Source organism: Epinephelus moara, chromosome 14, assembly GCF_006386435.1.
Source record: "Epinephelus moara isolate mb chromosome 14, YSFRI_EMoa_1.0, whole genome shotgun sequence".
Taxonomy (NCBI): domain Eukaryota; kingdom Metazoa; phylum Chordata; class Actinopteri; order Perciformes; family Serranidae; genus Epinephelus; species Epinephelus moara.
Genome location: NC_065519.1, coordinates 41,877,934 through 41,892,620, shown reverse-complemented (window position 1 = coordinate 41,892,620; position 14,687 = coordinate 41,877,934). Strand labels below are relative to the sequence as shown.

Genomic DNA, 14,687 nt, shown 5'->3' with positions numbered 1-14,687 from the left:
TTGTTCAGTGTACATATAGTCTCTTTCAAGTTGTGTTGATGATACGCCACTATAATTCCCCTTAAAGTATAGCAAGTATAGCATATATATGTATGTGTATATATATATGTATATATACATATATGTATATATATATATATATATATATATATATACACATACATATATATGCTATACTTGATTTTAAGGGGCATTATAGCAATGGTGAAGGGGTTAGGGTGTACACCCATGTCAATCACACCCCTTCATGGTGAGGTCTGCAAAAGTGTGCATGGAGATGAGTGTGAATGAATAATGCTGATATTGAACAACACATTCTAACTGTATGACCTTAAGTTATCCTTTTGAGCATGTGACCAGTGTCAGCCTTTAAAACTATACTGTACTGTATATGTCAACTGAATCCTATGAAGGTGAAGCTCCCAGCGCTGTTTGCCAATGGGGAGGCTGCATTCTTTAAAAGCTTAGAGAAAAAACCCCACCCCTTTGACTGACAGGCACTATTCACACATATAGTGGATAGAGCCAGTAGTTAATTATTACACTCACAGTCTCACACCCTTTCCAAGCAGTGACTGAAATACAGCAGGGCAGAGGGATTATCGTAACTGTACAGTTACGTGCAATGTGAGGTCAGGAGGTTATCCAGCATATACTGCTCTGTTTTTTTTTATAGCAATCTAAATACAGAATACTAATCTAATACTGTAGTGCAAAAATATTGTAAAGGTCAGCACTGGATTACATGCACAGCTTCTAAAATAAAATAACAGTTACAAGACAAATGAGTTGGTGCACACAGCCCAGGAGCAAAGGAAGTGCTACTGTGTTGCTAGTTCAAAATCCAGCTTTTTATACAAGCAATGCCTTGAATATACAGTTCTGCTCCTAAGTTTATATACCCTGACAAAATGTGTAGGATGTATTCTATTCTTTAAAGAAAACATGAATGATCAGGCAAACACATTTCTTTTATATTTAACAGGATTCAAATGAAACTATAAGGCATCACAGGACAGCACAATCATTAAACTAAACACAACAATAAGGAAAATACTGAGATGGCCCCTGTTCAAAAGTTTGCATACCATTAGGTCTTAATAGTGTGTATTGCCTTGTTTAGCATTAATAACAGCTTCCGCTCTTTTGTAATAGACAAGCCCTTTATTTTCTCAGGTGGTAAGGCTGCCCAGGCAAAAAGCCTCCAGGTCCCATAAATTATTGGGTATTCTTGCATGGATTGCATGTTTGAGATCTTCCCAAAGCGGCTCAATGGTATTGAGGTCAGGAAACTGTGATGTCCACTCTAGAACCTTCACTTTTTGTAGCTGTTGTCACTGAAGGTTCAACTTAGCCTCATGTTTTGGATCATTGCCCCATGTGTTTCCAGACTGATGAATGCAAATTGTCCTGTAGTATTTTTTCTGCCATCAATCAGTGCCGCTGTGGGTCACCCCCCAAAAAACATTAGAGATCCACTTCCATATTTCACAGTACTGATTTATTTTGCATTACAGGTCTTGTTGACTCCTCTCCAAACATAGCAGTTATGGTCTCAATCTAATCACTCCAAATGATTTTGTCCCAGAGGTTTTCAGGCTTGTCGAGGTGCTGTTTGGCATATTGTCAGTGGGCTGCGCGATCAGTCAAATTATCAAAAAAAAAAAGTCCAGTTTTAACAAATTCTGCCAAAGCTATATCAATTGTTGAGTTCAACTGTAGATTAAAATCCTCAAAACGAGATTATGCACCATCTAAGAGAACTCAGGCACAATCTTCAATTTAGTTTTGGATCTTGGATTTCAGCTCCAATTATGCTTTACGTAGTGTGGATGGACAGTTACCACTTCACTTTATTTTCTCTCCTGGAAACTTTTGTTTCAGTTTTTATTATCATTGCACTGTAACTGGCTTCCCTGAGGCATGATTTAAAGTGTTCAAAGTGTGTGTAATTTCACTTAATTGAACAATTCACACACACAATTGATCATGTGTGTATATCTAAATGAGAACATTGTCAAAAATGTCAAAACAAAAACAAAACTTTTTCATTTTGACTTCTGCTTAACATTCTACAGTGACTAAACTGATGGTGGAACTAAAGTAGCAGTCACTTTGATATAAATACTTATCAAAAAAACTGAAACAAAAAATGACACATTACTTTAGTACATCACAGAGAGGACTGTTGGATTTCCTCCAGACTTTGGTCATGCCTCCTGCCAATATTGCCTTCATTACATGCTGCTACACAAAAGTTGAAAAATTACAGGGAGGGATTTGTCAAGAGGAAGTACATATTTAATTACCAGAGGTGACCTACAATCCTTTGTAAAGGGTTCACTGACCGATTAGTCGGTTTAAAACTTCCTTACTGGATGTCTTGACCTGAATTTTTTTGACCACTTACAGTTTAGCAACACAGAGGATGGCGGAAGTGATTTTCACAGTAATTTTACTGAGTTCTCGGATACATACTTGTACTAGTTTACATGTGGTCTGCTTTTTGTTTAAAGAGATGTTTTGTTACTTGAAGGTTCATTCTTGACCTTGGAATCTAGATATTTAAAAAAAAAAAAAAAAAGTCTAAAAAAATGTAACAATATCACTGAAGTTATGACAATAGATCAGAGCTCAAACAAAGGAGCACACAACTATCCTTACGCTAAGGAAAATATACAGTCCCACGAGAAGAAGATCTCTTAGATGTTGGCTGTTGCCACATCAAAGTGAGCAAAAGCAACTTTTAACCCACCTGCTGTAAACATGGCAGAGAAGCCTGTTGATGGAATGGTCTGATTTAAACCTGCGGTAATCCTCCCAGATATCCTTGACAGCCGTCACAGTCAGCACCAGGATGATAGGAGTCAGGGCGATCTCTGGCTGGAAGGCCTCCACCACAGGAATAAAGTTCAGAGCAGCAAGGAAGATGAAGTAGACATTGGCAAAGCGATGGAGCTGCTCAAACAGATTCTTGGGCAGGAAGGAGAGGAGAGAATACTTTGTGGTCCGAATCTTATTGTTTTTATACGTCTTCAGGAGTTGCCTTAGTTCCTCATCCTCTGTGGAGTAAGGTACCACTGTCCTCTTCTTCCGCAAATGCTCCCTGATAGAGTGAAGACGGATTGGACGTTCCAAGCTATACATGAGTCCACTGCTCCAGTGGATTCAGATCAGTCTGCCGGTTTATGTCTCCACTTAAAGCCTTAGCTACCTACAATTATTCTCCAGTTGTAATTTCTCTTCCGCGTTCATGCTGTCCCTTCTCTGAATAGGCTGTTCTCATGTGGAATATTTTTCTCCGGGCTGTCCAAAGTAAAGCCATGGACAGGCGAGGGAACGGGACGGTTGAGCTACTACCTTTGTGACGTAATTCACAGCCACTCCTCTATAGGGCAGGCATACTCTAAACAAACTCAAGGTTCAAGTTTTACAGCTGTCTCAAAAGACTACTTGTGTAATCATCTCTAGGAAAAAGGAGGGTCACAGAGCAGCAGCAGGGATTGTGTCACTGATTCACTGCAGATCCTTCAAGATCAGAGCAATGGACAGATTCATACAACTACTTGTGAAACTGAGCAGCATGGTTTGGATAATATGATGTTGTACTTGATTTTAAGACGCATTCTAGCATAATGACATGATGACTCTTCTAACTGATAAATTAATCATGTAACACACCATGCTGACACTATGCTGAGGTATCCACTGCAACAATAAAGACATACAGAGAAAATGTCCTCTGGTTGATGGGAACAATCTTAAATAACAATGATACTGCATTTGCATTTGCTCATATTTTGACTGTTTTTTGTTTGTATTAATTACCTCCATGAAAAACAAAGAAACTACAGCTAAAAACAACAGGTTTTGAGCTTCTACTGTATTTGTATGTACAGGCTGTGGGGTTTGAAAGAAATCCAGCTGCCGCAGCACCTTTTGTCTTGCTACTCCCAAGTTTCCCTGAGTAAAAGCTGGTAATGATGATGCACGCCGTGACCCACCTCTGGTTCACGGGCAATTTAGTAAAGCTTACAGTAATAGAAGCTATCATGGGTAAAGGTAAGCTGGTCAGAAACTGACAAGTGTGCAATCGTCCACCTTCCACCTTCTCAGCAACACTCAGTCTTGTCTCACTCCTCAGTACTGACAATTTAATTTTTCCACCATAATGCACAAAGGTGGCTCTTAACAAGAAGGTATTAAAAACCTGTGACCTGCGCAGCACTAGCAGTCAGCTCTCAGCTCGCTCCTTGACGTGTGGGGGCAACTACGGAATAGCGATCACTTTTCAATATTGTGTAGCAAATGAAAGGACTAGTTAGTTAAATCAAAGTGCTATGCAAACAGGATAGGTATTTTAATGTTGTGGTCATCCACAATGATGTGAATCATTTCAAAGACACATAAAGGCTGACACACAGACATCTCAATCCAAGCATGTCTCACTTCAAAGTCGTTGAATACTGATGCTTGGCCAGTGGATTCCAATGTCAGACATCATACCGTCAAAAAAGCTGTCCTTTCACAGCGGCATTTGTGGCAAGTTGCTGTTATTCTGTAACGGCAACCGGCAGCATCAGGTGGAAACATAGCCGGACAACAATGTAAGTTAAAGGGGCCAAAGTCCCAGTAGGCCAGGCAGGTGGGGTGATGGATGGGTCCAACAACAACCAACTTTCACCTGGGAGGCCGGTGTTTGCTTCCCTGTGAATGTAAAGCCAAACCCTGTTTTTTTTTTCTTAACCCAACCACGTGCATGTGTTGTTGAAATAAAACCAACAACATTAATTTGCGGCAATGTACCGATGTAGTTCTTTTATTTTGAAAGAGACTGTGTACAAACTGTATATTTCCTGTAAAAACAGAAGTGTATTTTAAACACAGACAATGCTTGTAACAGGCAGAAGTTGACACTGCGTCCCACAACATCAACAACCAACGCACCCAGGGTACCTTACACATCATATCTTGACATGGAAAGTTCATGACCAAACGTCAATATGTGAGGAGGTCGGAGAGAGAATGTGTTGCTCAATCATATTTTTTTAAAATAACGAGCAGCTTGGAATTAATATCTGTTTCCACCATATTATCTAGGCTTTCCCAAACAATGGTTCAGATTGGGGTAAATCCCAATTCAGGAAAGAATCAAGCAAGTGGTGTAAATATTACAGCACTGCATCTGGTTATTATACAATTAGCCTAACAGTGTTCTTAAACTACTTTTTCTAAACAGCTTGTAGTTTAGCACACCATCTTCAACAAAAGACTTGCTGTGGCTGAACTACTTCCACGGGAAATGACCTTTTAGTTCCACCAGCTACAGTTTAAAAGTAGGTTCCTTGACACTGCGAGGAACTTCAGTCAAACCAGGGACTAAAGGTTCCTTCAGCGCATTTGTTTCCAACCCATATGAATAGCTGTGGAGGTTAGGCAAATCAAACTGCTAAACGATTTAAACACGTGGTTTGAGATTTGCTTGAAAGACAAAAATGTTACTGCTCCACGACTGTGATGTTTGAATGGATGTTGAGGAGGAAATGTGTACAGGTGGAGAGGGAGGTTGAAAAGGCCAGAAGTGAAGGTGCCTGCCTCCAAAAACGAGGGTCTGCTAAGTGTTTTTACCTGGTTGTTTTCTGCTCTGGTGCCACACTCACACAAACAAATTCAGGTTTCACTTCCTTTTCTTTAACTCACACTGCCTGTCATGCGACCAATCTTCTTCCCTCTTTTCCTTCTTCTTTTTAAAATTCCAAGTTTACACACTGATGCAATTGACAGTCGGCACTTGCTTGCAGTCTATCACGTATTGGAGCCTCAAGTCTTATGCTTGACTAGTCGGCATTGCAACCTCCACCTGATAAACCCTGCGCCATGGGAAAGTGCTGCCTCGGGAACAGATATTCTGGCATGGCTTCTGTTTGTATCTAGTCATGCATACTGTTTGGGTTTTATATAATATTTTATATTATCCAGCATTTGACAAATCCATCGGACTTTTTGACCTTCTACTCCCATACAATGAGGTGACTATTCTCAGTATAGAGCTCTCCATTGATGGTGTTGCCTGTTGGGAGAGTGGGGATGTTATTCTGTCATTAGGTTAGCTGCAGTTTGAGGTAGATTGGAAATTGTGTTGTCTGGAACTACATTACATAGTCTCTGAAACTCCACTGCTGTGTCATTAGAAGCTGCAGTTACTTAGAACCTGTGCTGTGGTCTCCACCAGCTGCTGCGTCCTGTAGAAATCACACCACAAGAGGTCATCATATCTGAGGTTTACCTGCTGTAGACATGACTCCTTATAAGAGCAGATTTCTACAGCTCAAATCATTTTACTAATTTCTAAAAGTTAAAACCCTCATCTATCCCGCGGAGGCAACATTATCATAAGAGTTAAATGTGATTACATTTAAAAGTGTCACATTTGTCTCAGTCTATTTGACTCCAGAAAGAAGGATTATCTGGCAAACTGAAGAGGTCTTTGTGTTCATTAATGACAAACATGTGTGAACTAATGCAGCAGCACAAGTGCAGTACCTGCAGACCTGAGTTTGTCAGTCTGATTCAGTTTGTCAGTAGGCAGGTGAGACACTTGAGGGCGATTGGTCAATGTTGGGCCACTGGTGATCATCTGTTGCCTTAGTTTTTGTGGTGTGTTATGCACCACAGGTACAAGTCGGTCTATGTCGACTGTTTTTCAGCCAATTCAGCATGTTGACTTTGGGTGGGAGCCAGTGAGCCTCGCTGTTAGAAAAAATTCATTCTGATTGGCAGTTCAGCTCAGCGCACAAGAAGAGAAACAGAAGTGAGGAAAGCAAACAAAGGACTAAAGTCAAAAGGGAGTGAGATCGAAACAAACTTGTTATATTCCCTGAGATTTTTTTTCTTCAGCCATTGAGCTCTTTAGCAGAAACAGTTAGTAATTTTTTGTGTTACTGTTCGCTAGCCCACTCTAAATATAATCTATTCTTTCAACATCTGGTTGTGTTGTTGGTGTGCTAACTGGCTAACTAGCATCTTGAATCGGTTAAAGGTACACATAATTAAGGGTGGGCTGCTTTGAGTGTCAGGCTGTCTGCTGATAGTGTCCTTGACTTCTCAGTCAGATCCACCCCTCTCTCCTCTACAATGCCAGCCTCTCACCCAAATATGGTCAATTCTGGCTCCAAAAAAACAAGACAGCGACGGCCAAAATGCCAAACTTGAGTCCACAAACCAGTGGGGGATATCACATTAGCTACGTCCACTATTTTATACAGAAAAAAAGCATTTGTCATTTGAACTGGCCATTTAAGCTGACAGAGGTTCACTCACCCACAGAACACTCGCACTAGATTGTTGTTGACCTTCTTGTCGAACAAGTAGCGTCTGTAGTCTTCCAGGGCATCTTTGATGGCAATAACAATGAGAACCACAAGCAGAGGAATCATGGTAATTTCCTTCTGAAAGGCTTCAACAACTGGCACCCAGTTCAGTAACACCAGGAACAGGAAGTAGAGGTTGGCAGCCCTACAAAGGAAGGCCACAGCAGCAAATTAGTATGTGTAAACTACGGAGGCATCTTCAACCCGGAAGCACAGAAGATCTAAACCATCAGCACAGTTTCAAGGTGGACACCCAAAACTAGTGTCACCAAATGTTGTCCTAATTGTGAATTATTGAGTTTTGGCCAAAAATGTGTTTTGTGGGATCACAGTGACCTTGACCTTTGCCCACCAAAATCTAATCAGTTCATTGTTGAGTCCAGGTGCAAGTTTATGACAAAATTGAAAAAATCCCCCCAAGGTGTTCTTGAAATACCACATTCACATGGATGAGAAAGACAAGGTCACTGTGATCCCGACCTTTGGCCACCAAAGTCTAATCAGTTCATTGTTGAGTCCAACTGGTCATTTGCGCCAAATTTCAAGAAATTCCGTCAAGATGTTTTTGAGATATCATGTTGACGAGAGTGAGGTGGGGGGATGAACAACATAAAAACATAATGCCTTGAGCCACTGCTGTCACCAGCATGAAGGTGTTAACTATCAACAGAGACTAATAAATAGAAAATAGTCCAAGAAAAAAAGAACGGTATCTCAAAGGCAAACTGATAACACACTAATTTGACTTTGTGATCCGGACCCTCCTCAACAAAGCCCAGCAGTACAAGTAACCTACAAGTAAAAATCTGACCTGTGGAATTGCTGGAACAGGTTCATCGGGATGAAAGTCAACAAGCTGTACTTGGTAGTGCGGATGGCGTTGCCCTTGTAGCCTTTGGAGACTGCTTCGTACTCCTCTTGGTGGGGCCCATGGCGGGCAAAAACAGTTCTTCGCTTCCCACTGGCTCTCTGTGGAGAGCTGTGGGCCTCCAGGGAGGTTTTGTTGGGCAGGCCATCGGGGGCAGAGTACCAGCCTCTGCCTGAGTTTCCCGCCAGCAGCTGCCGACAACGATGCTGCACCCAGTGGAGCCGCTCCATCTATGTGGCGGAGGCCCTAGCTGAGCTGTGAGAGTGGCTGGGCCCCCTCCTCTGTGGCCTCCTGCTCCTCTGTGCTCCACACTGGACTTTCACAATGTCCTCATCCTGCAAAGGCAGAGCAACAAAATGATTTGTCTCTTTAGGTTGTTCTTATACAGGCGGTCTGCAAGCTTGTCAATGCCCTCTGATACCATGTCTGCTAGTGATTAAATATTCTAAACAGGCCAAAATGTAATAGTACATGTTTTGGGGACTACTTTCCTGAAAGGCACCAATCCACTTTTTAAGTTCTGATCCAATTCCTGAATATGGATATCTACTGATACCAATACTGATACCGATACCAGAGCTCTTACTGCACGAAATTTGCATTGCATGGCAATTTTGCATTAAATTTAATGTATTCCAAAACAATTTATTTGAACTGTAGGTTAAGTAGGCTCTGCATACAAACAGGTATGGGAGAACAAATTGCTTAGGCAATTATTATTATTATTATTTAATAATTATTTAATGTTAAAAAAAAACTTGAAAAAAAGTCTATGAGATAAAAGTGCAACAACTGAAAAGAGAAATAACTATCAACACGATCAAAAAACCCTATGAGCACTGAGCCCTTGCTATGGTTACCATGCAGATGGTTTGAATTCAACTTTTTTGAGAGCACCATGAGTGACTCTCACCAAAGGCCATCACTGTGATAAAACAAACAGCAGGCTGTATTTGCTCAGTTGAAAGCCTGTGGACTGTCACTGTGAAAAGGTAGTAATGTGTTTACGGGCCCTCGTGTCAGAGTCTCCTCAACCCAGTGTATTCTGGGCTATTTTGCCTATAAGGGCTGTTCGGTCATATAGGCCTTTTTTGTATTGGTAATATAGAACACAACAGCTGAACATTGACAGAAAAACAACAGATAGAACACATACCAGTATACACTGACATAAAACAAGACTAACAACAAACAGCCGGGGAGGTGACAGAGGTATAGAAACAATGGGAACATAAGGAAGTGAATAAGAAAGTGCAGTAGTGTGTGTGCATGTGTGCGTGCACGTCTGGGAACTTTAAAGAGAGGAAAGGAGAAGGGAAAGGAAAAAGACTGGGGGGATAAAACAGATAATGCTATCTTACAGAGCACTTTCTGGGGTGAGGGTAAGTTGCAGTGGGGAGTAGGGTTGCAACGGTATGAGATTTTCACGGCACAATAACTGCCTAAGAAAATATTGCAGTATCACGGTCCCACAATATTGTATTATATTATATTATTATTATCAGTCAGAATGACCCTTAAAGTAATTAAAACAGACAGGTGATTTTTGGTTGAACAAATGTTTTATTACTATATCTGAAACTTGAAACCATTTTGTTCATGGAAGTAAAAACTCTCCCTTTGAAAATTACTAAAATAAAGTTGAGATTTTCTGTCTAATTAAATTATGCAGGGAGGTGCTCCCCCACCTTGGGTTCGAGCTGGGAGGCGACAATGCCAACCACTGCACCACCGTGCTTTGTCATACAACCTGCACACTTCACGTAAAAAAAAAAAAAAATTAAAAATAAAGTAAAGTAAAAAATGTAAAAATAAAAATGTTGCATGGTGCTTCCTGTTGTCGACGCTTCCTCATCTCAAAGCTGGAAGCCTACCCCCCCTCACAAAGCTCTGTGACATGCCTAACCTGCAAACCACCTTTCTCAGCACATGGGTGAGATATGACTTACACTGATGGGAGATAACAAGTGAAGCTACAGCACATGAATTGCATTCTTTCATGAATTCAAAGTTATTACAGTAGACAGGCCTACAGCATAAATACTGGAGTTTCATGCTTGGTTGCTGCTGGTTTTGGATTCTTGAAAACATCCACAGAGGAATGTAAATCTCTGATTTATCTTCAAACATCACAAGAACACTTTGCTGTACAGCTGACAGCTTAGGAGTTACACCTGCACCTTAATTCCTGATACAGCTGCTTTTACATGTGCTGCACGGGCCTGGAAGTGGAAATATATCATCTTTAAGGCCTAAAATAACACCTTTCACAAAATAAACCAGGTTTTACTGAGAAAATGTAGGGAAGTGAACTGTAAAAAATGCCCAGTCTGACCTATTCATGGCATTTTATTAACAGTAAGTTTTACTTCCTATTTATAACTTTTAAACATGGTTTTGGAGAAGTGTAAGTAGAGTTATGTTTCAACAAAAGGGTTAACCACAATGTGTAATAAAAAACTGCACTTCTTATGTGCAGCTCTGGAAGTGTGATCAAAAGCTGCTTAAAGTGTTGACATTAAAACACATTTAGAACACTGAAACACATCAGGTCACATGATCTCCACTGCTACGTCTTTATCTACCTCAAACGTTGTTGCTCAGGAGCTGAAGTGTAGAGCTGATGACACTGTCTGAGTAACCACTATGTTGATAGTTAAACCTATGTTTTAAAAAAAGAACTGTTACATGTTCTATAACTGAGATCATTTTGAGTGGATAATGTTGCACTGGCAGCCACCAGAACATGACGTGAAATGCATGCATTACACTTTAATCATTTGGCATCAATACTCTCTGTTAGATAGAGCTATTGGTTGGCAACTAGTGGCACCTCACAAGTGCAGGCCTCCAAGGAAGCGCAATTGGCTTTGAAGCCAATTTTCATAGCAGCCAAAAAATTACAACTCACAAGTACGCCGTGTGGTGCTAGCGGACCCAAAAAGATTTTCTCCCATAGGCTTACATTGTGAAAGAGATGTCTATAAGTCGGTGGATGCATTTTTTTTTGAGCGTCACAATGCCCCCAAAATGACTCATTTCAACTATTAGGATTTAATGCATTCTGTCGGATAACATTTTTTGTGATCAATCAATCTTTTATCATTTGTGTAACAGGAGAGTGAGCTCTTTTGCAGTCATACATGTGACAAAAGGCAACGTATGATATCATATACCCCACGCCTACCCTCTATCCCCTGACATGATGAACCAAGGCAGTAGCCTATATACGGGGCAAGATAAAAAAAAAAAAAAAATTTTTTTTTACAAAAGTGCATATATAAATAGAATAGTAATAATAAATAAAAAGGAAAAAAGACAACAGCATGCATATACACACATAGAACAACAAAACAAAAACACCCAACAGTCCAACTAACCCATTTGTTTCAGACCCCTCCCCCTCTCCGGCTGCCATGGAAACCCATAACCCCAATAGACATGATGAACCAACAACATTCAGACACAAAAGAGTTAGATAATTGTGCCTCTGTCATGCCTGATGATATCCACAGAAATAGCCAAGAATATACATACATATCATAAATGTATGTAAAATAGTCAAAAAAAAGGAAAAAAAAAACTACATATAATATAATACATACATGTATGTGTCCACATAGCATGTACAAAGTCTCTTGTGTTCTATGGGCCCCATGTGGAAGCAGCGCAGCGCAGCTTCCAGGTAATTTCTTACAGCGGAAATATATCTTTTTGGCTAATAAAGTCCTACCTACAATACTGTCTCCACTTCTCATGATATATCCACTGACTACCCAGGGCCCAGTGGGTTTGGCTTTGTTTGCTCTTTTTTTATTTCTACGTAATTAGTGCCATAACTAAGATAAAATTGGGGAATGAATCTGTTAAAAGATTGAATTTTGTATATAAAAATAGTGGAAGCTTCTGCACTCAGGTTGGTCTTTAAATGTAGCTTGAGCCAAATGAGTGACTGCTTTTGCTGTTGGAGCTCCAACGTACATTGTCATGTCTTTCACCAAGGCAGAAAAAGAAAGAATGGAAAGGGAAATAAAGCAAACTGAATTTGTATAAAATAATAACAAAAATTAAAAAACAGATCAAGAGAGGAAGGGTAGGGGGCTCACAGAGATTCTTTACACATTTAGGGCCCAGACTTTGGTGCTACGCCCCTGCATCCATGCACAAGTGTCGCGGGAATGTCGTCCTGTCGTCAATGCTACTGCTGTTAGCTACAGTTGGCCTTCAATCATATGCTCTCTGCTTTGGCAGTCATCAAAAGTTTGAGCGCCCCTGCTGTAATATTGTAGCCTGAGACTCCTGTAACCCCCTGAAGGTTCCCTCTAGATCTTCAGACTCTTGATGATGTCACATCCATTTAAACTATGATTTAAGTCCATGTTGAGTGCAAGAATGTTGCCTGTGAACTCAGTGTTCATTTCACTACCATAACATCTCTAATGTTGTTTTCCTGAATATGGCAGTACATCCAAGCAGCCTCACAACCACACCAACCCAGGCCCTCCACATCCAGAGTCTTCACCTGCAAGATTGTCTGAGACCAGCCACCCGTGCAGCTGATGCAACAGTTGGTTTGCACAACCAAAGAATGTTTGCACAAACCGTCAAAAACCATCTTAGGGTAGCTAATCTGCATGTTCATCATCCTCACTAGGGTCTTGACCTGACAGCAGTTTATCACTGTAACCACCTTGTGCAGCTGTAAGGTCTGTTGGGTGTACTGCCATATTCAGGGAAAGAACATGGGAGACAGCTTATGGTAGAGAAATGAACATTCACTTAACGGCCAAGAGCTCCGGTGGACACTCCTGCAGTCAGCATGCCAATGGCACGCTCCCTTAGAACTTGTGACATCTGTGTCATTGTGTTGCGTGATCACACTGCACATTTCATTGTGACCATCCCAAGCCACAGTTGTACAGTAATGATGCTGTTTAATCAGCATCTTGATACCTCACCTGTCAGGTGATGGATTATCTTAGAGAAGAAGAAGAAGTGCTCACTAACATGGATTTTAACAAATTTGTGATCAAAATTTGTGTTAAAAAGTCTTAAATCTTTAACTTAAACTGTGAAAAATAGGAGCAAAAACAAAAGTGCTGCTTTTAATTTTTTGTTCAGCCATAATCAGACAATCAGTGAGGTTCAACAATAATGTTGGGTGATCAATCAGTACTGGTTCACAGTCAGCTCTCCTGTTCATCCCAAAGGTGTAGGACAGGGTTACGGTTAAGGCTGTGGGTGGGCCACTCATGTTTTCTTTACGGAGCTGGCTTTATGCATGGGGACAGACACAAACTGTTGATAGAAGGGAGCATGGTATACCCATAAAGCTGTTTCAGCTGTTGCTCAATAGAACTTGGCAGTGCATGTGACACAGCATCAGTGAGCTCTCGGTCAGTGGACCTTATCAGATTTAAACAGCATGTATTTTTACCAATTATTAGGGGTGGGGAAAAAATCCATACAGCATAGTATCGCAATATTTTTGTGTGGCAATACTGTGTTGTCACACAGTGCCAAGTATCGATAATGGTAATCTCAGGGCTGTTTCAGGTCAAACAAAAGGGATGCTACTCTTTAACACAAAGGTCTATCTTTGTTAGGATCCTTTGCACAAGGTTGTTAGACGTGCATCATAATAACCTGGACCAGTATCAAAGGTGCTGCTCCAATTAGTCACTGAGACACAAACATGTAGGATCACAAGGTTCAGGCTGAAAATAACGAAGTTACCCTTTAAGTATGGTGATATCATATGGTGGACGGTGACTCCCTCCTCTAATCATGGGATATGACACACAGATTTACCATTCCTTCATGATTTATCTGTAAACAATACCAGCACACAGTGGACGCATAATTTAATGCAATCTACACTCACTCCAGTTAAACTTACAACAAAACGCAACATACAAAGCTGCACTAGAGCCTTGTAAACCACGCCTGTTTACCCAGCTTATCTCAGTAGGGTTTCTAACTGGGGAAAAGTCCCCAAAGAACTCATTTATTGTTTTGTCAATACTCGGTGCTAACGAAACACTGCCGTATATGGGGTCAAGGTTCAGCAGCTGTGATAACTTCATGTTTATCAAGCAAAGTTTTATCGCGTAAGATGACCTGTACGGCCTCAAGTATCGACCCTCGACTACCTGACAACAGTTGATGCAGCAATATGTCTCCAGTTGTTCTCCATTACTGTAATGAATGAGCGCAGCATTCCCGCCTCTTCCTGCAAGAGAGCTGTCTTTATCCACAGCACAAACAGTAACAGGCGACACGTACCCTGCTGTTTATCGCCATATGCTGCCTGTCTTCGGGTGAAGAAAGTCGCTTCGGTCACATCGCCGTTCATCGCCGTGACGCGACCTGAGACTCCACAAACAAACAGCCTGCCGCAGCACAAAGCAGGATGTGAAACACAAGTCGCGGCTCGGCTGTGAGAGGTT

General features: G+C 41.0%; 1 protein-coding gene across 2 annotated transcripts in view; it reads right to left on the bottom strand.

Annotated features, from left to right (window-relative positions):
- Positions 1 to 14,668, bottom strand: part of atp10d (ATPase phospholipid transporting 10D) — a 40,272-nt gene extending 25,604 nt beyond the window's left edge. The window contains exons 1-3 of one of the 2 annotated variants that reach the window (XM_050062344.1): positions 14,524 to 14,668; positions 8,182 to 8,573; positions 7,321 to 7,515 (exon numbers count right to left, since the gene is read on the bottom strand). In XM_050062344.1, the coding sequence (XP_049918301.1) occupies positions 7,321 to 7,515; positions 8,182 to 8,468 (482 nt within the window). In that variant the 5' untranslated portion in view covers positions 8,469 to 8,573; positions 14,524 to 14,668. Of the gene's footprint in view, positions 1 to 2,755; positions 3,373 to 7,320; positions 7,516 to 8,181; positions 8,574 to 14,523 lie in introns of those variants that run through there. The other variant, XM_050062346.1, reaches the window with a different exon arrangement.
- Positions 14,669 to 14,687: the final 19 nt, after the last annotated feature.